Source organism: Podarcis erhardii (assembly GCF_964252035.2).
Source record: "Podarcis erhardii genome assembly, chromosome: 2".
NCBI lineage: Eukaryota > Metazoa > Chordata > Lepidosauria > Squamata > Lacertidae > Podarcis > Podarcis erhardii.
Window position 1 is genome coordinate 96,860,233 of NC_138498.1, and position 26,741 is coordinate 96,886,973.

Here is a 26,741-nt window from a genome sequence, read left to right on the forward strand (position 1 = left end):
AGCAGAGCTTGAAATTCTAGAAAAGTCTGCACCGCCAGTAATTTCCGGAAAACCTGGCAAGGCGTGCATGTTAACAAGAGGCCAACAGGCAAAGGCAACTACCTGATACTGCCCCCAGCTCTCTGAAAAGCTGTCACCTGTACATAGGTTAGTGCCGGCTCACCCATGGGGCAAGATGAGACAGCCACCTCAGGCGACAGGATCTACAAGGGCAGCAGATCCAGATGTCAATCTTCCTCCCTCCCTTGCTCCTGATGTAGGTATTTCCTCACTCTTTCTTCCCTGGTGGGGAGGGGGCATCATTTGGGAGTCTGCATCAGGTGCCAAAATGTCTTGGGCTGACCCTGGCATAGATAGATGAGGGGGTACAGGGGAAAAGGCATAAACTGCATGATGCCAGGTAATCCGAAAAAATACTTTTTACATACTTTCTTGGGTTTAGGACATAGGAAGCAGAAAACGTCTCTTTGCCTCAATGTTCCTTGTGTGTGGTTTTTTGTGTGTGTTTTTTTGCATAACAAATCCTTCTTCCTCCAATTTCCAAACATGGTGCTCCCTCTACTGGTCATTGGTGATCTTGCCCAGCAAAAGCCATTCAAATGAATGAGGAAAGCATCCTTTTATGCGCACGGGAGCGAGCCACCCAGATAGCAAAACTGTCCAGTAGTCAATAAGTTGTCGAATTTCTTATCAAGAATTTTACACGTATCATTTCATCTATTTCACAGTGCTCAGGGGTGAGTGTTGCTCTTACATAGCAAGAATAGCAGAACTCATGCAGAAAGGGAGGTATCAGAAGGCTTGGGAGAAGCGCAAGGTTTGCAGAAGATTTTTTTTTATATTAAAAAAAAAAGCTATAGGAAAAAACTCCAAGACAGAACCCCGAAATAGTCCAATAAGGTATAAGCATACTCAGTGGTTATAGAATGCTAACTGGTGGTTATGTGGTGGAAAACCAGATGGAAGATGGAATTCTGCAACAAACTGAAGAAAGGCATTGCTGACTGACTGGAACAATGAACAGGAGTTCTCTATGCTGCCACATTTTGTTGCAGGTACCTCTTGTCATTTTCAGTTCGTACATTGGTAATGGCATGTAAAAATAGGCTTCCTGCTTATACTTTTAGCATTTTGAATTTTTTGGGAGTGGGCATGTAACTTTAGAGTTGCCATGTAAAATTTCTGTCACCCGCAAAGTTGTGGAGCTTTTTGGGGGAAACACCCCCCAAAAAACCAGTGATTTTCAGCTATTAGAGCTGATTTCGCTGCTTCTTCCATCGCATTGCCATACATCTGGGTTTTCCCCGACACTTTGCCGATTCAGCAAAATTGGCCCCCAACACCATTTTTACACCCAAAAACCAGGACATGTCAGGAATTTTCCTGATGTATGGCAAGCCTATACTTGAAATGAGGAAACCCAGCCAGATGTATTATTATAATAGATTATTATTATTATGTAAATTTAACTCCCATATCTAGAACCAGAAAAAGGTATCTGAAGTTGTCCATCCAGCAGATAGATAAATAAATAAATAAATGTATGCATTTTATCCCCAGAAAGATATGTATTAATGCACTGTATTTACTCTGTTGCAATCAATCCAGACCTGCGCATTCTTTATGGTTCCATGTACAGCTAAGTTGTGCTGGTCTCGGTGGAACTTCCAAGAACATAACTGAGCACAGTGTTACAAGTCAAAGGAATGAAATCCGCTGAAATAAAAATGTTTTCTGCTCTAGATCAGTAGTTTGTAATAAATGGTGCCATAAAAGAGGGGGAAGAGAACCTACACCTCCAGTAACTCAAACATATTTTTGGCTTGGTTATTTAACCTAACATGCTGCTATTATTTTCTGCCTTATACACCTCATGACTTTCTGCTGACCAATACGCATTATTTACTGTTTACATTGCTTCATGTTATTCTTAATTTTTTAAAAAAATCATTTTTAAAAAAAGAAGAAGGAACACAACACAAGTGGTCTGTCAGTAGGCTCAGCAATGACTGCCTTTCAATACAAATTTGCATGGCTGCCTCTCAGGCATTTCCAAAATAATGCTGCCAGTATCAACAAAGCTCTGCTAATCGCTTAGCTTCAGATTTTGTTGAGAATGTACATATTGCTATTACTCACCATCTTAAACGGAGTGCCGGAATTAATCAGTTCACCTATTTAAACAACAAGTAGCAAGCACTTATTTCTGTGCATTGTGGAACCAAACTCAGGATTAGCAAACTACAGTGTGCCTTTTGCTGCGCTGCCACACGGACCTCCCGGGAGAATTGCTGGAAGACACAAAACACCGTCCTGATACCATCAGACAATTACGGAGATCAAACTTCTCCTCTAGTTAAATAATTAGCTGCTACTAAGCCATCCAGCCGTCACCCAAGGGAGTGCACAAAGGCGCAGGCACCAGACAGGTTATTTGTAAAAAATCAGAGAGATGTTCTTGATTTACAGGCTGTTTAATGTCAACCTGTCAATGGCTTGGCTGAATAAGCATTGCCAGACAACACACTGTAGTCGTGCCATTCATCGGCAGCAGGAGACACTTTGGTCCTAGTCCTCAGTTGCATTGTTCCACATTTCTTTTGCTGTGACAACATCTCAGCTCTTTACTAAAGAGTCGGGAACAGAACCGTCTTTCCCATTGGGTTTACTGGCGTGTTGCGCCAGGGCGCCGGCCTTTCAGGGGCGCCCCAGCAAGTGGGGGAGCTGCACGGCTTTGCCGGCAGCCTCCCCTTTCCCTCCTGCATGCCCGCCAGCTGCGCCCCATCAACCATATGGCTGGCGGGTGTGCAGCTTGCCTCCCAAGCCTCCACAGGAGGAGAGCGATCCATGCAGAGGCTTAGGATGGAAGCTGAGCCCCGCCATCTATATGGCTGGTGGGCATGCAGCTTCCTTTCCAAGCCCCCGCGGGAGGAGAGCAATCCCCGCAGAGGCTTGGGAAAAGGTTGACAACTCTGGGAAATGGGGGGTGGGGTGCCGGAGGGATCTTTGCACCACTGTGTCAGATATGCTTAAGACGGCCCTGGTTGGGAACATGGGAAACTGCCTTATACTGAGCCAGACCATTTGTGCTGGTCCGGGGGGGGGGGGTTACCGTGCAGCATGGTCTAAGTCCGGTCCTAGGTTGTGGGTAAGGAGGCTGTCAGTCAGGGGCAAAGCAAGGTCCAAAGCAAGGAGTCGGGCGTGGTCAGGAACTCAGGAGAGCAGGTCAGGGTGCCGGCAGGAACAGGATACCAACGTTGTTGCTCCCGCAACCTGGGACTGGGGCTGGCTGGCTTTTATCTGCCCCGAGGCATAGGGCGGCCCCGGTCCACAGGTGACTCGCCTCTCCTGGCCTTAAGGCGAGCACTCCTTCTGTGAGAACATAGTTCCCTCCGCCTCTCTGCCCTGAGCCTCTGCAGCTCCGGAGAGTCTGGAGGGTTACTGGACCCAGAGGCAACCTCACCTTCGCCTGACAGGGCTGAGAGAGGCGCACCTGCAGGCAATGGGTCCTCGATTGGAGCCAGAGCGGATTCAGCTGGTGTCTGCTCCTGAGGATCTGGCACAGGTGAGGGCGCTTCAGGTTCAAGCCCCAGCCCCGGCTCAGCCGGCCCTGGAGGTGGGGACTCCTGTGCAGCCTGGGATTCCTCTGGTTCAGCCTCTGAATCAGATTCCCAGGCCATCACACCATTAACCCATCTAATTCAGTATTGTCTACACTGACAGACAACACATCTTCAGGATTTTAGACAGGGTTCTCTCCTAGCCTTACATGGAGACACCAGGGATTGAACCTGGGACCTTCCGCAGGCAGTGCAGATACTCTACCACTGAGCTGTGGCCTTTCCCCTACTCCTTTATGGGAGGAGTCATAGCTTAGCAGTAGACGAGGTGTTTAATATGCCGGAAGCCCCAAAGTTCAGTCCTCACAGCCTCCAGTAAAATGTTCTTAAGGAGCCATTATAGTATTTTATTGTTTATTAAATTTGTGTACCGCCCTATACCCACAGGTCTCAGGGTGGTTCGCAGCATAAAATCACAATATAAAAACACAAAAGACATAATAAAAGCAAAAACAAGAGCAACCCAATAATCACCTCCTCCAAGTGATGGGGAAGACCTTTGTGGAAAACTCTTGAGAACCACAACTATCATGTCCTATTGGACTCAATGGACATATAGGCTATGCACACATTAGCTGTGTTTCAAGGCATATTTGCACATTGCCATGCACACCAGAGAAGGGGCAGGGGTGTCTTCACCCGATACACATCCCTTGTTTTGTTTCTCCACCCCCCTAGCAGCCCTCTGAACTCCTATTCATGAAGCTGTTCATCTGTGCATGTGCAATGGCTCAAGTTTTCCTTTTGCTTGTATTAGGAGAATTATAAGGCCAAAGATATAAAATAAATGTTAATAAATGTACCAGGCAAACACATACATATGTATATAAACCATGTATCTGAAATAGTACAGGAGAACAATCCTGAAGCCATTTTGACTCCCAAATTGACCTCAAATATTTCTCTGCAAGGAGGAAGGAAATGGGGAAAGCTTTCTCATTGCCTTTGGACTGTAGGAGTTTACACCTCCCTTTTCTATTACAGTCTGGCAAGTATCTGTTAAGCTGAGCACACTATCAATATGCATAAGAGATTCAGGAACGGAGTACTCACCATCACGAAAGAATGTCCAGACTGCCCAGAAAATGCAATCAGTGACCATTATCAGGTATCTGACAGACAGAATTTCTGCTGTAGACCGCCTCCTCTGCTATTGACTGCCTCCTTCTGTGATGTATGTATGATGTTTCAGGGGGGTGGTCTCACTGGCGGAGGAAGAGGAGTGCGGAGGGAGCGCACCACCCCCGGCAGTGCAACCCCCAGGGTGCCATTGTGGCTGCCCCCCTGGTCGTGCTGGGCGCCCCGCCCCCGCAGGCGGCGCACCATGCCCCCAGGACGTGCACCCCGCCCCAGATATGCCCCAGCCCCGCCCCCACCTGCTCTTCGCCCCCCGCTGCCAGATCATGAAGCTCCATCACTGGGTGGTCTTGGGCTACAGGGTGGGCAATCTCAAAAATCTATATAAGGGCTTGCAAACCAGTGTTCTGGGTTCCACCTCCATCTTGCGTGGGGGGGTGAGCATCCTGTTGCAACAGTTTAATAAAGATCAGGCTTACTAGCTGCTTTGCTTCTCAATATTCTCTGGTTGGCCTCTGTTAATTTTTCTCCTACCCATAGAGAACCTACATAAGGACTCTATATGGGCTCTTGGGTACCCCATAAGGGAAAGGGAGCAGTTTTTTCTTATAATAGTTGGAAGCTGCTTTGAAGGAAAACAGCAGTATTTCTCAAGAAACTACAGGATAGCACTGAATTGTGGGTAACACTGTGTGTACAAGGATTCAAAAGCCAGCGACGGGAGCACACCGTAGCCAGAGTAAAATGGTAATGAGTACACAGTCACAGTCTAACCTGCGTTCCTACCCAGCTGGCATGAATACCAAGACCATTTCAAAGGCAGGAGCCAATTTCAAGTGCAGGGCTTGAAACCTGTGGAGTCCTAGCAGTGTGTTTGAGCAGGGGAACTTCATTTATCCTATTCATATTTCATACTTTTTCTGTGGGTCTCGGGTAGTAATGGAAGCGTCTGTCAATATTTCTTTCCCCCAGTTTTTATTTATTATTTCTCTACAGGATTTTATAGCCTGTTCACCACTGAATATTTTCAATTGCAGCAGCAGGGAGCAAAGAAATGGAAAAAAAATAGAGAAAACATTGTAGTAGATCTGTGGTGCTAAATATTTAGGTATACTAAACATTAGGATTTAATTAGAACTTGTGTGTTATTACTGGGATATAAGACGGTCTCAGTGTGTACTAGAAAGGCAGCTAAGCTATGCAAGGGGTTCGGGGGTTTAATTAGTGTTTATGTGTAGAGACTGTGTGTCAGACTTTGAGGATGTAATCAAGAGCCATGTGTCTTGGAATGTGTGGACCTACTTCTGAGCATCAGCAATCAGCCTGTGAAGAGTTAATTAACCTAGGCAAATATCCTAAGTGTGTTCCAGTCTTTATTATGTACCAGCCATTCCAAGAGAAGGAGGGAGGTGTTCATGGTAAATTCTGGCACCTCTTTTTCTAGAAAAATAGCACTGAATTCCTGTCTGGCAGAGAGCTTCACGGCTAAGTGGGATTCAGTCTGGCCTCCCAGCTCAGCATTCTAGATTTGTCTCCAATAATTTTTTTCTTTAACCTCATCGCGGAGTAACCTCAACAACTAAGTCAGAATTGGGGCAGGGCCAGGTAGGGCAAGTTGGAATTATTTAACGTTACTTAAAATGGTGTATAATTATAATTGTATTGTATTCAAGTTACTGTGAAGAATGTTTGAACAAAGGATGAAGGCTTGTAGTTTTCCATTGCAAAGGTGGGGTGAGCTAATCCATATGACTTGAGTGTCAGGTTTATGGATTCAAGAGTCATGAGTCATTTTGCAAGCAGGCACAGATCTCCCTGGGCCTTGACCAAAATCCAGCAAGTTGGAAAAGCAGGAGTTACCATATTTTTCGCTCTATAAGACGCACCAGACCACAAGACGCACCTAGTTTTTGGAGGAGAAAAAGAAAAAAAAATATTCTGAATCTCAGAAGCCAGAACAGCACGAGGGATCGCTGCGCAGCGAAAGCAGCGAACCCTCGTGCTGTTCTGGCTTCTGGGATAGCTGTGCAGCCTGCATTCACTCCATAAGACGCACACACATTTCCCCTTACTTTTTAGGAGGGAAAAAGTGAGTCTTATAGAGCAAAAAATACGGTATTTTGTTTTTTAGCTGAAAATTCTGGTTTTTGGCAAAGATTTGCTCTTGTGCCTTATACTGGGATCAATGCATGCAAGAACAGAAATTTATAACTGAGTCAATGTACCGTTTATTGTTTTTTGTAACGTTTAAGCCAAGTTTCTGCAAGTAAAGCTTTAAAACTTATTTTTGTGTGTGCTGAGAATTTATTTCTACACAAAAAGTTAGATAATAATAAATAAATAAATAAATAAATAAATAAATAAATATTAATATCAACAACAACAACAATAATAATTTATTACTTATACCCTACCATCCAACAACAACAACAACAACAACAACAACAACAACAACAACAACAACAATTTATTACTTATACCCTCCCATCCAGCTCGGTTTCCCCAGCCACTCTGGGCAGCTTCCAACAGGAGACTAAAAATATATTAAAACATCAGCTATTAAAAAACTTCCCTAAACAGATGAGAGAGAGAACTTCCATTGGCAACATTAGTAATCTGTAAGACAGAGACTACAACTTCCAGGAAGCAACCAGATTTTGTGGTGTGTAATGTTGCCACCTCCCTTCCCCCATACACCTGATAGCCCTAAAAGAGAACAGGGAAGGTAGAGCCTCTTTCCAAGCCACCATCCAGCTCACCCAAGGCAGTAGAGGCAACTAGCAGAGAGCCTCAACAGCAACCACTTCTGGCCCTACAATCAGCCTATTGGTGATTGTACTACTCAGTTGGTGTGAACCCATGACAGGGCCTTCTTAGTGGTGGCTCCCCACTTATAGAATGCCCTCCTGGTGTGATGCATCTGTCTCACTCATTGTTCACATTCAGCAGGAACTTAAAAATATTCCTGTTTACCCAGGGATTTGATGGCTGAAAGAAACTGTTCCTGGCAGCCTTGAAAATTTTTGCCTGGGAGGGTAAGTGATTGTTTTTAGATGTTAGTGGTCCCCTGTGGTTCAGATGCACAGCTTGCAGCTACCAAAAAAGAAACAAACCCATACATTCATATATTGTGGCCCATACCTGTGAAAGGCCCTCTCAACTGAGAATGTGCTGGACAAAGACGTTCCTATTTCAGCAAGTATTTTAAAGTGATTTCTGACTCTGTCGTGAATTTTTATTGCTCTTATTCTTTAAAGAAAGCATATGGAGAAATTCTGAATATTAAGCAGTACCTGGAATGAATGAATGAATGAATGAATGAATAAATAAATAAATAAATAAATAAAATGTTTTTAACGTTTTGAGATTTTTAAAAACTTCTTGGTCTTTGCTGCCAGGATAGTAATTTAATAAATAACAATAAATAAATAACAACAACAACAACAGTGAGTGAACCTACGTGCAGAGACACAATGATGTGGGAATAGTCACTTTTTTCAGGTCTCCATGGAAGGTTTCATGGAAGGTTTCCAGGTCTCCATTGAAGGTTTCAAAAACAGACCGGAGGCCAGTTGAGTCCTGGTGAGACACACTCCCAGCCACCAGTTCCAGTTATTAGCAGCCATGGGGCAGAATACTCCATTAGCTGGAATAACAACAGTGAGTGACCTACGTGCCGAGACACAATGATGTGGGAATAGTCACTTTTTTGGCAGCCATTTCAGCTGGTCTTTTCGTTTACTGCTTTTCTGGATCAGTGGAGGGGAGGATTGTGTCTGTGTCTCCCCGCACAACTGAAACAACTTGTTGAGACCCCCTTTCCCTCCCTTTTATCCTTCCTGGAAGGTTTGCATTTTTATTTTGGTCCGGAAATTTTTATTTCACATCCGAAGGGCTTCATCTTATCCCATTTTGCTTCTCCCTTGCTAATACAACCCTTTTCTTTTCTTTCCAGCATTCTTTTTTCCCTTTTCTTTCAAAAATATTTTGGCTCCTCTAATAAAACAAGCATTTGCACTAAACACACACACTTGAATGCTCCCTGTGGCTCCTCTGTTGTGGTTGCTTTTAAGTCCCTTGAATTATATTGTTTTGACTGAACTGTCAGGATTTCAAAACTGCTTGCTGACTGAAAACATATGCAGTCACCAAAAATAGTGAGGCACCTCTCTGGCTGAAGAGAGCCCCGTTTCCCAGCAGAGGGCAGAATGGTCCTGTTTGAATCGGCGATGCTTCTTCCATATGCCACAGCAACAGGTTTGCTACTGAGATGCGAGAAAATGGGTCAGTGATATTGTACACACAACCTGAAGTCTTGCTTTCTTTCACTCTTCCGCAAGAGAATATTAATTTAAAAAAAAAAATCCAGCGAATGCTGTTGGATTTGTTTTCACCACCTAGATTTGTCATCTTTCTCGGTTTTAGTAAAATACAGGTGCACGAGAAAACGAAGATTAACTCAGAGCTTGGCATTTTATGCACATCTCCTGACCACTGTAGTATTTGTGGCAGGTCAGTTCATTTATTCTAGGGCAGGGGTTGAGAATACCCTGGAAGCAGGGCCAGCCAAATACATTTTGGCACCTGAAGCAGACTATAAAATGGCACCCCTTCCTTCCTCCAGGGAAGGGGGGGGTGAGTGAAGATCTACATCAGGAATAAAGATCTGCAATGGGAACAATTGTGGGAGGAGGCCAGCAGCACTTCCTATTGGGGCAAGAGCCCACTGTAGAGGCAGGATTGGGGGCTGGGGCTGCAGAGGAGGTGGCAGATTTGGTCTTCAAGCATTTCACCACAGCACTGCCACTGCAACAGGAGCGGAGGGCAATATAGAGAAGGTCGACTCACCTTGCGTCAAAAGTAGGCCATGTCTGCCTGGAAGACTGCAACCCATATTAGGGTGTAAGCCAACAACTTCTACTTGTGTAATGAGACTACTTCTACCTCTGCGACCCAAAAAAAACCTGTTCTAGAGGGTCCCCCAACTCTCTGGAGCAGGTTTTGAGGCTGTAGGAGGGAGAGGAAGTTCTGTTACACAAGCAATGTCTGGACTGCTTGGGCACCACCAGCTTTGGATACGATCCACTGGAAGCAATGCAGACGATCACCAAAAATCAGAAACAATTAACTTGGATGTGTCCTCAGCATCCCTATATAAGGTGGTAGTCAAGAACACCACACAGAAATATCTCAGCCTGGATATGTTGTGATTCGTTCCCAATTGCAGAGATTATGGCTTTATTTCCACACGAACTATGAATTGTGTGTAAGGCAGTTTACATAGCTGTCTACTGTCGGGAGGAGTCATTGCATTTTAATAGGGCAATAGCGTTTGTGGCTTGGCTACATTCCATAGTAACTCACTGTGATTAATTTAAGTTGCACAGAACACAGCCACACCCCAACAATAAGCATTGCAATTAGGGATCTGACTTGTTCCAGATCTAAACACATTTACTTGGAAGCAAGTACCCCTGGTTTGAAAGGAACTGCTCAATAACAAAGTGCCATCTTTGTGAATAGCCAGTGTCGATGCCTGGGCAATGTATTCTCTTGTAGGAGGAAGTGCTTCAGGGAACGTTGCGCTGCACTTTCCAAATTCTTCTTTCTGCAAAGAAGAGAATGGGGATTGCCTGGGCAGCAGAACTCGTGGACTCTAAGCACCATCCCAAAGATAGGCCATAGGAACATAAATCAACAGAGACTAAGCACTGACAATGAATGCAAGCTCCCAGGTGCCAACTAGTTTGTATGGAGTCAGCAACTAAATTGTGTCTTCAAAACCAAATCTCAACTGTACTATCCAAGGCAGGCTGATTGAAATTAGCTCCGCCATCTAACTAATACTGGTGGACACAATTCAGGCTGCCATCTTAGAAGGGGGAAAGTCTCATTTGAGTCAACAGGATTTACTTCTCAGTAGACATTTACAACACTGCGCTGTTAAGAATTTATTTTCCAAGCTCCTACTGCCATTGCATTAGTACATTTATAAATTCATTATTTACAAGACAGTCGAAATCTGGCATCAGTGGGTTCTGTTAAAAATAACAATGTCAAAAGAGCACAGGTGCTTAAAGAATAGGTTTATTAACAATATTTTCACAAACAAACATCTAAAGAAAAAATCAGAAATCTCTAAAACGTAAAATTTGTTCTCATTGGCAAAATATCCCTGAAGGAAAAAAAGAGCAAAAAAGGGAAGGTGAGGGGAGAAAAATGTTTTATAGCCTTGGAATTTTGGAAAGAAATTCTAATTTCTAAGTTTGGTTTTAGTGCTACTTAATGCTTATTACACACACCCAACCCTCTGCAGAAGAGGAAATGGAGAATAACTGATTTTTCCTTTGTATACAGAACAGCAACTGAACTTTTTTCATAAGCATCCCCTTGTCTGAACCTGACAAGACAGCACAGTTTATTACCACCGTATAAATATGCAAGCTCAGCCAAATTATTCTGGAATACAAACAGAATTCAGTCCCACCCTTCTCTAAAAGGAAGCACACCGTGGAAGTACAAGAATTGTCAGCATGCATTTTTTATGGTTATTTTTGTACTCCATGGTATGTGACTTCACCTCCAAAAAGGGGGATTCCTTTTATATTTCGATTAAAATGTACTCAAACATTTTATAACATTAATATTTATTGCTTTATATGAATACTGTATTGAAAGCCCAAGCATTCAGTTTACACACAAATTATACAATTATATACCGTTTCACAATGGCAGTGAGCACTCTTTACAATCTACAAAAATCTACTTTACAGAAATTTAAAAATTCTAAATATCAAAAAGGTACAGTTGAAGAAACAGGTATAAATTGGCAGCCAGTAAATGAGACTGGAGGTTGCGTCTTGAATGTTTTTACACATTTGGTGCCGGGGGCAGAGGGGGAGGGGAGACAATATGAAGAATTTAAAGCAGTCATTGTGCTTTGAGCTGGCTTTGGAAAAGAAAGGGTTAACACTGGCTGTCAAAGTAACATGTTTAAAAATATTTAGTGCACTTTCAAAATGATGTACAAATTATGGTAGTTTTCCTATGTACGCCTACAAACGCTAGTCAGCTGTTCACCTCAGGTACATAACTAGGGGAATACTCTTGAAAGTGTTGCAGTCTCTTATACCAGTCTGATCTGCCTACTTTGAAAAAGCCATCTGAGAAAGGCCAGAAAAAAATGCTCCAGTTCAGAGATACTGTCTTCCTCAGGCTTGCAAGCATTCCCCCTACAGAAAGCTGAAACTGAAGGCTGTCCTCAACACATTTTCTCAGAATTAAAACTTTTCATTCAGGCACCTCACAAACGTACGCGAGTGTTTTGCTAGAGCAGTTCTGTTGGAATGTATTTAAACCCGGTACTTTCAACGGCTTTCGGATCTTCAGGGTTCCAGGCGGGCCAAATTTTATTTGGTTTATTCAGAGGTGAAAATGTTGCCTTCTGTGAAATGAGCTCAATTATTTCCATTAAAAACAACAACACCATACATCTTAAGAGTGCGATAATAGGTTCTCTTTAGATTAGCATGTTTTCAAGTATTGTGTGTCAGGTGTGTAGCTTTTTTAAAAAGTACACAATGCAATCAAATGAAAACCTGAAAACCAAAAAAAAAGCCTACAATTCACATGTTGAATGTTGAAACTCTAACCAAAAAAGAGGAAAAATAATTGCTATAGCATTATTATTACTTGGAGGGGGGGGAAGGGGGAAGAAGAGACAGATGGGACAAAAGCTTCCTTGCGTACAGATAGTTAAGCATGGTAATCTCCAAAAAGTTGTCAAAATTATAATTACCTTCCAGTTTAAAAACTTTTAATTCTAAATAAAAAAACTATACACAGACCACTGATTTGACCATACTGAAATTTCAGCGGTAAAGCAGGACCTGAAAGGAGCTGGTATTTCACAGTTCTTAATTAGTACAGCTCTTCAGGATTTAATTCATTGACAAGTTCAATTTACAGCCTGCTTCTGTTGTAAAACTAAAGGTCCACTTTTATTACATAAAATTATTTATACAGTGTAAAACCAGAGCCTTATGGAAAATACTGCCTCTAAGTGTATTTAAATTATTAATCCTGTTCCATAGGTTCTTCTGCAGCTTCTGTGGCTTCGTCGCTGTTTTCCATAGGGGTCTCTGCCGCCATTTCAGGAGTTTCACTGGCATACAAGCCCAATTCTTCCGTTTCACTGCAGCCAGCTCTGCTACTGACAGACCCACTGCTTTCACTGTCTTCAGAAGGCAAGTCCTTCTCTGCTTGAGTCTCGTCAGATTCCTCCATTTGATTATTCTCCTCAGAAACGTCTTCTTTCACAGTTAAGGATGTATTATTGTCTTTATCTTGATCTTTTCTTTCCGGAATAATCTCTCTGGGCGTCATGAGGGATTCTGGAATAGGGTTAGAATTCAGCGTTAAGTATCGAGAGTTCAAGTTCAACCCAAGCGATATATAGTTGTTATACCCAGGAATATTTCTTTATTTTCCTTCACCAAAGTAGCAACTGTGTGCAGTACACACACAATAAAGCTCTCTCCTCCCTATCCATGCATATGCATCCATTGTCATCATCTCTGCCATAAAGGAACCAAATTAGCACAGCGACCGTTTTAGGCGTGTCTAATATGTGTGTGACTGCGACCGCAAGCACTGGGCCAAACCCAGAAGTGACCCAGAAACATCACAAAAGGGGGCAGAACGGGGCGGGGCCGAACAGGATGTTTGCAAGCTTTTTCATTGGTGTTTCAAATATATGCGATTTCACTTAAACATGTGGTGCCTCGGAACGTAAACCCCACGTAAACTGTGAGTTTCCTGCAGCACACATACACACACGGAGTCGCCCAACCAGAGATGGGTCGTGGTATCTTGTAGCTTGAGCAAGCAAATTCTACACTGCCCCTCAATGATAGAATTATAATAAAGGGAGACGTTGACAATTTGCTATGATTTAATAGCAGTTTGTCAACTGAGGTGGTTCACTTCACCTAGCCCAATGGCAGAATCAGTTCTGAACATACCCAACAGAGGAAGAAGAAGAAGAAGAAGAGTTTGGATTTGATATCCCGCCTTTCACTCCCCTTCAGGAGTCTCAAAGCGGCTAACAACCTCCTTTCCCTTCCTCCCCCACAACAAACACTCTGTGAGGTGAGTGGGGCTGAGAGACTTCAGAGAAGTGTGACTGGCCCAAGGTCACCCAGCAGCTGCATGTGGAGGAGCGGAGACACGAACCCGGTTCCCCAGATTATGTGACTGCCGCTCTTAACCACTACACCACACTGGCAAGAATTAATCTGTTGCAGCTCCACTGTGACGTAACATCCTCCTTGTCCTTAAGGCCAAGAAGGGGGAAATCTCCATCAGGGTGACCAAGTAAGAGACCATACCTGGGTGATCTCAAGGTTTGTGGGAATACTATTGGAGGCGCATATTCCCAAACCTAATCTACAAACACACCTTCAAATTTGTGTGCTGGCATGAGCTGAGTTACCTGTAATTTTGGATAAGTTACTGAATGCAACAGATTCTGCACAGAGTTTAAGGGGCAGTCTCTATGAATGCTGGTTTCTCCACTACCACACATAACATATGTACAATAGCCTAGCAACATTAAGATCCTCTCATTCCTTCACTTCTTCCCCGCAGTTAAGTATTTAATTCAATGTTAACCGTCTTCAGATGTTAGTGTGATGGAGTTTCTAACAGATGCAAAATTTAAAAGCTGAATTCAAGCCATATTCCTAAGTACAAAGAAACTTCCCTATACAAAATAGTGATATTCAATGAGCGATATACCTTCCTCCTCTTCCTCTTCTTCTTTACAATGCTGCCTCTCACAAACGGTTTCTTTCTCTTTCTCTTGAGATGCAGAGGGCGTCTCTGTCTCTTCTACCATCGCTGAACAAACTTCGCTGGAGCCACTTTGGTTGGAGGTCCCTTCAGCTTCCTCCTCTTTGTCAAATTTCAGTCTTTTTACCTCGCGCCCCTCAACTTCGGCCGGATCTTCTTCAGGGTGTTTATTTTTTACAGAACTGCTTTGGACCCTTTCGGGTTCAGATGCCGACGTTTCACTGAAAGACAAAGAATTGATGTGGACAAAAATCTTCATTTCTCATATCAACAGGCAGTCAGAGGCATGTGGCTATTACAGTACTAGTCTCCTTGGGTCGTTTCATTATCTGCTACTCTGCTCAAATGTGTTTATTACAATTTATAAAGGATGAAAGCAACATTGTGGTGTCCCATCTGCATAGTTTGAGTTCTATGACAGGACTATCTACCAATAAAACTCTGCTAGGAATCGCAATAGTTAAGGTTATTAGTTCTTCAATTAACACTTTATAAATTTCCTCACTTTCCTCAGACGTAATCTAGTAGCCGTACTGATGTTCATGGTACCTGATCTAGTGATTTACGGAACAGGTTCAACTTTAGGGATAGCCCATGTCCACAAGAAATCTTTGCGTGTATACAGAGTACATAGAAATATCCAGTTCAGAGCACAAGCATGTCAAGAGCTCAAAAGAAAGCAAACATACAGCTTGACTGATGGAAGGTGGATTGAAAGTTATAAACCTGTCTATGGGAAACACAAAAACCAACCAAATACTCCTCTTACAAACCTGCTAATTTTCTCTTCTGCTTGTGGGAGACCTGACTCTTTATTTTCTGGGCTGTCTGGTAAACCGTTCGTTGTCATTGGAGGTGACAAAGAAACATTTGGTCGATTGATGGGTCGGGGTGTTCCAGGACCATTTATATTGGATCTGCAAAAGCAGGTAAATTTTACATCTTAGTAAACAAATTGCTACTGAATCCCAAGACATGTTGGATCTGTGGTTCAAGACAAGGAGGTTCTTTTGCTTCATACTATTTTTGACAGAAAGATAGCTACATGCTTGTATTTGGACTGTTTTGAATATGATCACATAATGAAGCAGAGAGAATCTAAAAGCATAATCTTAAGTACAGCCATTCAGAAGTAAGTTCCATTGCATTGCATGGGACTTCCACCTAATGAGCAAGTATAGATTGCAGCATGGATCTCTTAATTTCAGGAAACAATGGAAATGTTTTAGAAAATGTCTGGAGTGCCAAACATACTACAGTGGTACCTTGTTTTGAACCCAGGATCCATTCCGGAGCCCCGGACACTTGGCGAAAGGGACGTTCGGCAAAGTTGAGCAGAGTGGTTTGCGCTTCTGCGCATGTACGAGTAGCAAACCCGGAAGTAACCCATTCCGGTACTTCTGGGTTCGCCGAAATGGACGCTTGAGATGTGGAAGACGTTCACAGAGATATTGCTGTATTATTAGATGAAACCACTTCCCATTCTTTTAACTTTTATATTCTTAATCTGAAATCTGAAAATTTTCTCCTTGACTCATCTTGTCTAATTGCATTTAAATTTTCATCATTTTTTTCAACATGTCAAACCATTTTTTGGAGTTTTACATTTCTTTCAATCTAAGAGAATCTAAATAAGCTGTAAAAGGAACAGGACACCAATAGCCCTTGCAATGAATAAACCTGGTCCTTCACAGAGGTTACCTTGGAATGACAGGATAAAGGACAGATCAAAAAGATCAGAAGATTTTATCTTTCAGAGTACTTGTTTTCCTTAAGCACTTTCTCTTACCTCTCAGAATAGCTCGGCGAGTTTCCAGGAAACATCACACCATTCATCCTGTTTAAACTATTGGAATTGTTTTTCCTACAATAAATGAAAGTGTTGTTAAGTCTTGCAAACTGCTTGTGGAATGCTTCTAACCAAGATGATTTAAAAAAAAAACAAAAAAAACCTCCAGTGTTTCAGAACTCTCTTCATTCCTTATGTTAACACACACATATCAAAACCGTGTAATTATTTGCCAATCAGTATTTTTACATTTTGAATGTCTGTCCTCTCCAAGTTATGTGCTTTTGGGCCTCCAAATGCTCCCCTCCACAAGACAAAAGATGAAACGCATGGAAATATGCAAGCAGCTCCATGTGGCAAGTCGTCCATTTGCAATAAAAACAAAACTGCCAGTATCATAATACCATTACACCAATCTATGGTGAGACCATATTTGGACTACTGTATAAAGTTCTGGTTGCCTCAACTCCACCCCCCCCCCAAGAAGAGCATTGTGGAGTTGGAAAAAGTTCAGAAAAGGGGCAACCAAAATTACAAAGGGATAGAGCGACTCCCCTATGAAGAAAGGTGAGTAAGTGGCAACATGATAGTTTATAAAATTGTGCATGGCACACATGGAGAAAGTGGAGAAAAGGTTTTCTCCCCATCTCACAACACTGGAACCCATGGACATCCCATGAAGCTGACTGCTGGAAGATTCAGGGAAGATCAAAGAAAGCACTTCTTTATGCAGTGCATAGTCAAACTACAGAAAACAAGGTCACACTTACTCTGAAGATGGATATACACAACTGACGACCATGACATTCTGTAAGACAAAAAAAGACAAGAGGCCAGGATTTTTAGACAAAGGAAAGTATTTCTGGCTTTCATCTTTGCTATGGAGTAATCGTGCCTTTGCAACATACACTTCTTCCAGAAATGAACACCAGAGCCCCATGTGAGGTCCTGAATAGCATATTTTAAATAAAGTCTATTGAGGAAAAAGTCTTCAGTAATATTGGAAAGTCAAACAGAATTTACAAACCATGACGACAGTTCAAATTAGAAACTTGCAGGCAAAAATCTGTCGAGTTTCTTCAAACAAGTAAACAACATTCATCTTCCACCCCACGCTACTGGCACAGTGGGTCAGTGCACCTGGTTACTAACCAGAAGGTTGGTGGTTCTGGCCCACCCAGGGAAAAGGAAGCAGCTGGGGAAACCCCAAGTGAAGAAGGCTCAGAGACAGGGGATTGGTGGTGGGATGACAAAGAGGTAGAAGACTGGGAGGAGGTGCCAGAAACTGAGGAAGTAACAGGGCTTAGTGAGCGGGAACAGTCTGTGGTAGAGAGTAGTCCAGGATCAGGATCAGAAGCTGAAGCAGGAGAGGAAGGAGGTCAAGAGGCAGAGGCGAGGGTGTCTCCTGCTGCGACAAGCTCCCCTCCCCACTGGTCTCCCAGAACCAGGAGAGGCATGAAGAGGGCAGAGAAGATAGCTGCATGCGGGCACAGTCTCATATTGCTTGGGAGAAACCCTGGAGAGGAGGGGACAGGCAACTGTGGGGAGGTGGGGACCTTCAGTCTGAGCAACTGCTTCATGGGGACAAGACCTGCTGGAGATGAGTTGCTGTGCTCATTAGGCCTGACACTCCAGGGCAGATCTTGCTTTTGCTAAGGAAGTATTATAATTTTTTGCTGGCTTGCTCCTGGGAGTCACATGCTACCTCCTCCATACCACTTTGTACATGAGAATATTGAACATGAATGAACCATCTAAGATAAATAGTAGAAGGCAAATAATGCCGAACTCTAAACAATGGCCAACTACTCATTTGGGGTAAAATTACTGTTGACCATAACACAACCATCCTGAGGAAATTTGTTAAATGGCACAATTGCAATTTTGGCCATAAGACGACATTACCTTTTCTACTCCTCGGAGAAATTTGTCGGTTCCTGTGTAATTCCTCCTTGGATCTGTCAGCAGTTCACAGAGTCGCTGAATAGTAAAAGGGATACTAGAACAAAATACAAACAAGTTAAATTTTATTTTGTATTAATGGAGAAGGAACAACCCTGATAATTTTGTCCACTGTATATTACTTTGCACTTATCTGAGTGGTTAACTACACATGAATTCAACACTTTCCCATTTAGTACCTCTAGGAGTGTGCTAGGCTTTATGGACAATAGATGGCACTGTAGCATCACATACTCATTTGCTAGTCAATGAATTCACTTCAGAATTCCTCAAGATGCTCAAGGTAATCAGAAAAGGTTCACGTGATCAGGAGTTATGTACCAGTAAGGATTACTTTGGTGCCTCCATCATAAATTAGATAACGTTCTCATCACCTGTTTCTTCTGAAAGATTGTTGAAAATCTTAGTGGGAAAAAGGTAAGGCCTAAAAATCTCATATACACCTCACACTAAATAAATGTGAAAAGCAGCCCGGGGTTTTCATTAGGGTTTTTTAAAATAATAATAATAATAATAATAATAATAATAATAATAATAATAAGCTAACAGTGTAAACTTCAAGGCACAAATGATACCATAAAGAACAATACAAAGGACAGACTACTGGTTTCAAACAAGCTCTTCCACCACACAGGTATTTGGTTTGTTTGTTTGTTGTTGAAAAACATTTACAAAGATAGGTAAAGGTATAGCGACCCCTGATAATTAGGTCCAGTTGCGGACAACTCTGGGGTTGCGGCATTCATCTCGCTTTATTGGCCGAGGGAGCCGGCGTACAGCTTCCGGGTCATGTGGCCAGCATGACTAAGCCGCTTCTGGCGAACCAGAGCAGCGCACAGAAACGCCGTTTATCTTCCCGCCAGAGCGGTACCTATTTATCTACTTGTACTTTGTGCTTTCAAACTGCTAGGTTGGCAGGAGCAGGGACCGAGCAACGGGGGCTCACCCCGTTGCAGGGATTCGAACCGCCAAACTTCTGATTGGCAAGCCCTAGGCTCTGTGGTTTAACCCACAGCACCACCCGCGTCCCATATCTGAGCCTAATAACCCCACCACATAAAACGCCAAAAAAACTTGCTATATGAGGCTAACGGAAATTGAATGCCCCCCTTTCAACTTTGAGATTAACATTTTAAAAAGAAGGTCAACAATAGTATGTAATGAGAGCTGGATGAAGCCAGGTTAAAAAAAGAACATGACAAAGGTTTATATACTAGTGCCAACACAATTCTCAAATTATTAGACCCTGAATAGAAAGGTAGAATCACTGGACCCAGAAATCTTCCGTGATTTTCTTATATTGCAAGTGGTGTTTATACAGTGGTACCTTGGTTCTCAAACTTAATCAGTTCCTGGAGTCTGTTCGACTCCCAAAACTGTTCAAAAACCAGGGTGCGGCTTCCGATTGGCTGCAGGAGCTTCCCGTGCAAGCTGCATCGGACGTTCTACATCCGAAAAACGTTCGCAAACTGGAACACTCACTTTTGCATTTGCGGCACTCAGCAGCTGATTTGTTCAACGACTAAGCCGTTCGAGAACCAAGGTACCACTTTAGTTCTAAGGACAGCACAAAATTCCTCCAAAGTTTAATAGGGAAAATGGAATTTGGGTCTATCAAAACTGCTAATTTCTTTTGGACTCCTAAAGTGTCATAGGATGTCAGCAGACTGCAGTCTGAATGTCATAGTTCTTTGAAAGTGTAAGCCATATTGCTTAAAACTGAGGAGAAAGAATTACTTGGCAATCAGCTGAATAAAAGAAAAAATTGTTACATTTGTCTAAATCCTACCACACCAAATCACTCAAAGCATGTTTCTCTCTCTCTCCATATAAATCTCAAATGCAGAAGAACTGAATAACTTGTGTCCAATTATTAAGGTATGTGGCACAGTACAACTCCCAAAATCCTAATGTAAATATTATTTTTTATGAGTTTAGATTTCTGGAAGGATTGCAAAAAGAATGTCAGCGCCTTTCATGAAAAAACTAGAAAAACCTAGCCCTATAATATTTATTTTAAACCCTACACTGTTAGCTGCACAGTTCCAAATGCTCTGAATTTTATAATTCTTCTAGGCTATGTTTTATAGAATCTTATTCCCTCTGCTGGGGGAATTGAATTTCAAGATCAAAGAATACTTTAGAAAATAACACAAGTTTTTCTTAACAACTGTTTCATGTCTTATGGCAAGACAGCCCAACAATAAAAAGGCTCATGCATTTATGAGTTTGCGCAATATAGGATGCCTTAAGATCCATTCTTCTATTAAATAAGGGCAGATAATAATTCCAGTACTGAGCTAAGCCAGTGGGATCCCAGTTAGAATTTACAATAAAATATTTTGGTATTTGGATTTGCCGAGCCAGGAAGCTCCAACGTTAATTGAATATGATGGTGTTCTTGGTGGACAAAATTCAATGCTAGTATGGTGGAATAAATTTAATACTGATGTAGAATTTCTAAATCAGAGAATAGGTCGAGAAGCTCAGTTTTAACTCGGCTTCAACTGCCACAAACATCTGACCACCTCAAGCAAACAAATACTATTCAAGGAGATGCTTAATATATTGCTGCAAATGTTTGGTATAGAGACAACAACTCTGGCTCCAAGATACAACCGTACCTCGGATCTCGAATGCCTTGGCGTCTGAACAAATCGGCTCCCGAACAATCGAAACCCGGAAGTGAGTGTTCCAATTTTCGGAAGCCAAACATCTGGTGCAGCTTCCCAGGCTTCCAATTGACTTCCAATTGGCTTCCTGCAGCCAATCAGAAGCTGTGCTTTGGTTTCCAAACGTTTTGGAAGTCAACGGACTCCCGGAACGGTTTAAGTTCAAGAAGCAAGGTACCACTGTAACTGCACTAACAACTGGGAGCCAATACTGGAAACCTGCTCTTTCCTCACAAAACATTCTCCACCCCCATCCCTTAACCATATTTATGCTACTCACTGATACCAACATTAGTCTGGGTTTCATTTAACCAGAGAAGCCCATTTATTTCAATAGATCTCAAGTCCACAGACTTCAACAGATCTACTCTGGGGTTGACTAACCAATATCACCCCATTGTTTGAGGTTGGAGGAGGTTAGAGGACATCCTGCTTAACCTTAATTTTTCCTAGTAGTATCAAAAACTGCTTAACCACAGCTAAGGGCAAGAGACTCGCAGTCCAGAGGCTGTCTCCTTATTTCTTAACCACACTTAACATGAAGTCAGCATTCTGTCCACACCAGCCCACTGTACCGGAACATGCAAGGCTTAAAAACAGGCACAAAATCATTAAAAGAGCAGTAGCTTGCTGGTAGAGCACCCACTTTGCCTAGCAAAGGTCCCAGGTTCAATCTGCAGTATGGTGCTGATAATACCAAAGTTGCAAGTTCGATCCCCATATGGAACAGCTTCATATTCCTGCATTGCAGGGGGTCGAACTAGATGATCCTCAGGTTCCTTTCCAGCTCTACAATTCTATGACTGTGAAGTTCCCCAGTCTGAAAGTCACTACCAGTCAGCACAGACCACATGGAGCTTGACTGACTCGGTATAATGTAGCTTCCTGCATTTGTTCCTATGAACTAAAACCAAATGAATTTCAGAAGCTAGGTTCATCGTTTGAGCTGTAGTAGAAAAGAACACATAGCTTTCTGACCTGCAATACTAACTAGAAGAATTAGTAACTTAGATTCCTATTCTGTCCTCACTGCAGGTTCACATGGAACTTAGTCATCCAGTAAGTTATTTAAAAGCTATCATGCAAATTAGAAGGTGCAACCTTTGAAGAGCCTGATATGAACTGAAAGAATGTAAGCAAGTGATTTTTGCATGAGGACAATCCAGAAAGCTTACCACAATGGTTTGAACTTTGCCAAGAAACATTTATTTATAGAAATTATTCATTTTGCTCAACATATGGCAGAAAATTACTACAATATGAAAGACAGAAACAGAATGTATAAATTTGATAATAAATCATGTGGTCTGAACAACAAGTGAGGTTTGATCTAAGATTGCATACCCATTAAAGCCAGTGACTATTTTCAGAATACGTTCTTTCATCTCCTCAAAGGGAATATACTCCACGTTTGGGTTAGGAGGGCCTCTTGGCTCAGGAGCAGAAGTTCTGAAGTCATCCATCACTTTCTCCAATTTGAAAATAAAATAGCCTTTGAACTGCGACCACTGGATCCTAAAAAAAGAAACACACACAGCTTGCTTAACAGCACACACAAAAAACCACATGCTAACCATATTTATATTAAAGCAATAAAGCATGCACAGCACAGTTAGCTTTAAAAATACCTGCAGGCAAAACAAGACAAACAGAGAGAGAGAAAAAAAGAGAGAAAATCACATGACCAGGTATCTGAGCCATTTATTCAATCCTGTGTAGGTAGGGCTAGGTTCTAAACTATGGATTGTTAGATCTGAACCTGGGTATAGTGGTGAGTATAGCTGCCTTCCAAGCAGTGACTAAATAAAAAGTATTTTCTGTTATACCTCTGAGCCATAATACCAAATTTAAATCACTGACAAACAGGGCAGGTTTCGTCATTAAGCCCCCAAAACCAGAACTATTACATGAAGATGCAAGTGATAGCAAAATTTAATACCACTACCCTTTGCTAAGAGAAATACGGTCAAACGTCAGATGAAAACAAGGCTCAAATAAGATTGAAAGCAGGGATGCCTCAATCCTGAACAGCAAAAGCATTCATCATCCAGCGCACAGAGAGGGGGATACAAGTCAAAGGGCACTTTCTGCTTTCTAATAAAACTCTTGTCCACCACGCATTTCCCCCCCAGTCAAGCTTGGTTTACTCCAGATATTCAAATGACAATACACAAAGTTGTTTAACCTTTCATGTGGTTCCTCCATTCAGGCATTACCAGAGTAGTTTAGGAGCAGGTTCAGAGAAGCAGCTCCTTTGTTGTTCCAGTGATGCATGAATTTTGTCCAGCTGAAGACCAGTTGGTATGCAGAGGGGCATGACTATCCTTACTCTCAGTGGAAAGAAGGGTTGAACAAGAGATTAATGTATTCTCTCACTGAAAACCACTTTGAATTCTCATAAGGGATATAAATCTCCAGTATCACACCTGCAACTGGCATCTAATCTAGACACCAGTTGTAGAATTATGTCACAGAAAATCTACTTCCCTGTGCCTGGAACAGCCCAAATTAGATTTCTGTTGACTTTCAAGCATAATGCACGCAAGTATCCTCAAATAATCGTGCCTGCTAGCCCAGAACAAAGCATATTCTCTAACATATGAGAAAACATGGAAGGTTTATTGTCTCTATTTTATCACGTTCAAGCCAACTAAACCAACTAAAGCACACAGTACTTACAAAGAGAGGGAAAAAATCACCTGACCAGATATGAGTCACTTATCCTTGTGTAGGTAGGGCTAGCTTTTACACTATGGATGGCTAAATCAGAACCCGTGTCTCAATTCACTTCCAGGGTCTTTCCATCTAGCACATCCCCACCAACACCCAACTTAAGTATATCCTCCTATTATGTAGTTGATCCACTTTCACTTGAGCAGACCAGCCCACGGGCAAAGAGCTCTTTGAGGTTCTCTTTCCACCTCTGCTGCTCACTGCCACTTGGTGTGTCTGAATAATACACAGAAGTGAGCATCTGAGATGCATAATAAGGGCAGGCACCTGACACCTGTTCACTCTATGGGTAAGAAGAGATAAAAGACAATAAAGGCCCGATAAAAACAAGAGGCTGTGTTCAGCTAACTTTTAGTCAGAACAGAACCGTTTAAATTAATGACCACGGCTAACCTAGATCTAGTAATATCAATGGGTCTTCTACGAGAAAGAGTTAGTTGACTCATTCAAGAGTCAGATGCAAATGTTTTAGAACATGGTTTGAAAACCTGTGATCCTCCAACTCCCACAAGCCCTAGCAAGTATGGCCAATGCTACACAGGTGGTGGGAACTGAAGTCCAACATCTGCAGGGCCACAGGTTAGTCATACCTATTACAGAACTTTTAATGCACAGACCAATACGGAAGCAGTTTTGCATTGTACACATACATATCCATACATCATATATCCAATGATAAATACTACCTGCCTGTTACCTTTCTGCCACCACCCAAGTTTAAAAAGAACGTCATTTTTAAAATAGAAATTGGAGGTTCTTCAAAGATGAAACAGCTTTAAGTTTTGCTTTTGTCAAAAAGCCCCTAAACTTTTCTATGTACTTTTAACCCTGTCCTCAAATTTTTGTCTTTCTCATCCAATTTCTGATGACTAAGTGGTCACATGGACTAGAAGGAACGCAAGCTGTGATGTGAGCTTTCTGGAAAATTTTGAATTGGAAATTATTTCTGGTTCCTTAATTCTATTGCAATCAGATTTCATGTCCTGTATTAGTAAACTAAACTACTAAACCATGTTAATTCTAAGGGCTCTGTTAAGTATCTCAGATGTTTTTTCCTTGAGCTGTGTGCCAATATTACATCAGGCAATGTACAGCTTCCAAGAACCCTAGAAACCACACTTCAGAGATTTTTGCACAGATGACCTAGATGAAGATGAGAAAATGTTTTGTTTTGTTTTTAATTTTCATGTGATTTGCTTAACACTCTGAAGAAATATGCAGATTTTGCCATGGAAATCGCAACTTTCAAAATTTAGCTCGTCTCATGTTTAGCAAAGCTATTTCTCGTAAAAGTACAGAAAAAGGAACCTATTAAAGATATTGCCACCTTCATAGTACAATATATTAACCAAAAACCTTATGTTAAAGAAGCTAAAAGGCAATAAAAGCTGAAAATTCAATAGTGGCCACTCTGCAGTGGGTAGTCAAGCAAGACTATTGTTAGCATTGTTAGGAGGGTTTCCTATTTTGAAGACAAACTAGGCAGGTTAACTTAATTTGGTCTTTCATCATGCAAAAAAAAAAAAAAAGTGCTATCCAGTTGTAGGAAACACTTAGGAACAGAAGTAATTTTTAAAAAGTTTTATGTTCCTATCTTCCCCATTGACACTTTGTTGTTGCTGTTGTTGTTTAGTCGTTTAGTCGTGTCCGACTCTTTGTGAGCCATTAGTTACCTGCCTTAGGTTTTTAATGCTGAAAAGCAATTTCATATATACTTGTAATTCAACATGTACAAACCTACATATTTACCTTGCATGTAATTTATTCACACACAAAATGAGACATTTAATTTCTAAAGCGTGAGTCAGAACTGAACCTTTTTCAGAGCTAAGCAGATGAGCAATCAAGACGGTTATTTTTAACTTCTATCAGATGTTGTGAACCAACCCAATATTAATTTTTTTGGCTGTATCTGTTCTGGAGATCAGTGGCACAGTGAAGCATACCTACCCAATGCCATTCATGCCAGAGTTTAGACCCACTTTGGGTGAATTCTGATGAATTACTGAATCCAGGCAATCTATCCAACAGGTGGTATGACTTGTCGTTCCCCCATGTGGTTATCCTGTGATATACTTACAGTGGTACCTCGGGTTACATATGCTTCAGATTACAGACTCTGCTAACCCAGAAATAGTGCTTCAGGTTAAGAACTTTGCTTCAGGATGAGAACAGAAATCGTGCTCCGGCGGCGCAGCAGCAGCAGGAGGCCCCATTAGCTAAAGTAGTGCTTTAGGTTAAGAACAGTTTCAGGTTAAGAACGGACCTCCGGAACGAATTAAGTACCGTATTTTTTGCTCTATAAGACGCACCAGACCATAAGACACACCTAGTTTTTGGAGGAGGAAAACAAGAAAAAAATATTCTGAATCTCAAAAGCCAGAACAGCAAGAGGGATCGCTGCGCAGTTAAAGCAGCAATCCCTCTTGCTGTTCTGGCTTCTGTGATAGCTGCGCAGCCTGCATTCACTCCATAAGATGCACACACATTTCCCCTTACTTTTTAGGAGGGAAAAAGTGAGTCTTATAGAGCAAAAAATACGGTACTTAACCCGAGGTACCACTGTATAAGTTTCAAGCTTTGGAGTCCGGGAAGACTCCCTCTACCTGCAACCCCCTACATATGTTCTAAGTTTTTGCGTTGGTGAAATAGCACCCATCACAGTTCCGTGATGACAGCTGATTGTTCCCCAGAACCATACTCACCTGCCAATCTTGTGGACCAGAGGTTCCCCATCCTTGCTCTATCTCCTTCAGGCTGTAAGGGAAAGGGTAGTGTTGGGGCAAGTACATGCCTACTGATTTTTCCCTTGCAGTTTGAGTATCAAAAGGCTCCTAAGTCTCTGCAACTAGTAGGAAGGAGGATATTCCAGCCTCTTCAAAGCTAAAATAAATGCCTAGCTTGAGCAGCTGGCACTTGTGTTTGGCAGCATACTTGCAGTCCCACAAGGAAAGAGGCAGTCTACCCACTTTTTGTCCACATGTGAACTGAACCGGGTTGCTACACCCATGCAAAAGCCTTGGTGGTGTGTTCTAC

The 26,741-nt window shown here is 42.1% G+C and overlaps 1 protein-coding gene across 2 annotated transcripts in view; it reads right to left on the reverse strand.

The window, feature by feature from the left end:
* Positions 1–10,768: 10,768 nt before the first annotated feature.
* PPP4R2 (protein phosphatase 4 regulatory subunit 2) overlaps positions 10,769–26,741 on the reverse strand; it is a 33,691-nt gene continuing 17,718 nt past the window's right edge. For both annotated transcript variants that reach the window (XM_081853662.1, XM_081853661.1), the window contains exons 3-9: positions 22,317–22,487; positions 18,244–18,337; positions 17,109–17,146; positions 16,339–16,413; positions 15,323–15,466; positions 14,496–14,770; positions 10,769–13,090 (exon numbers count right to left, since the gene is read on the reverse strand). In XM_081853662.1, the coding sequence (XP_081709788.1) occupies positions 12,774–13,090; positions 14,496–14,770; positions 15,323–15,466; positions 16,339–16,413; positions 17,109–17,146; positions 18,244–18,337; positions 22,317–22,487 (1,114 nt within the window). In that variant the 3' untranslated portion in view covers positions 10,769–12,773. The remainder of the gene's footprint in view (positions 13,091–14,495; positions 14,771–15,322; positions 15,467–16,338; positions 16,414–17,108; positions 17,147–18,243; positions 18,338–22,316; positions 22,488–26,741) is intronic.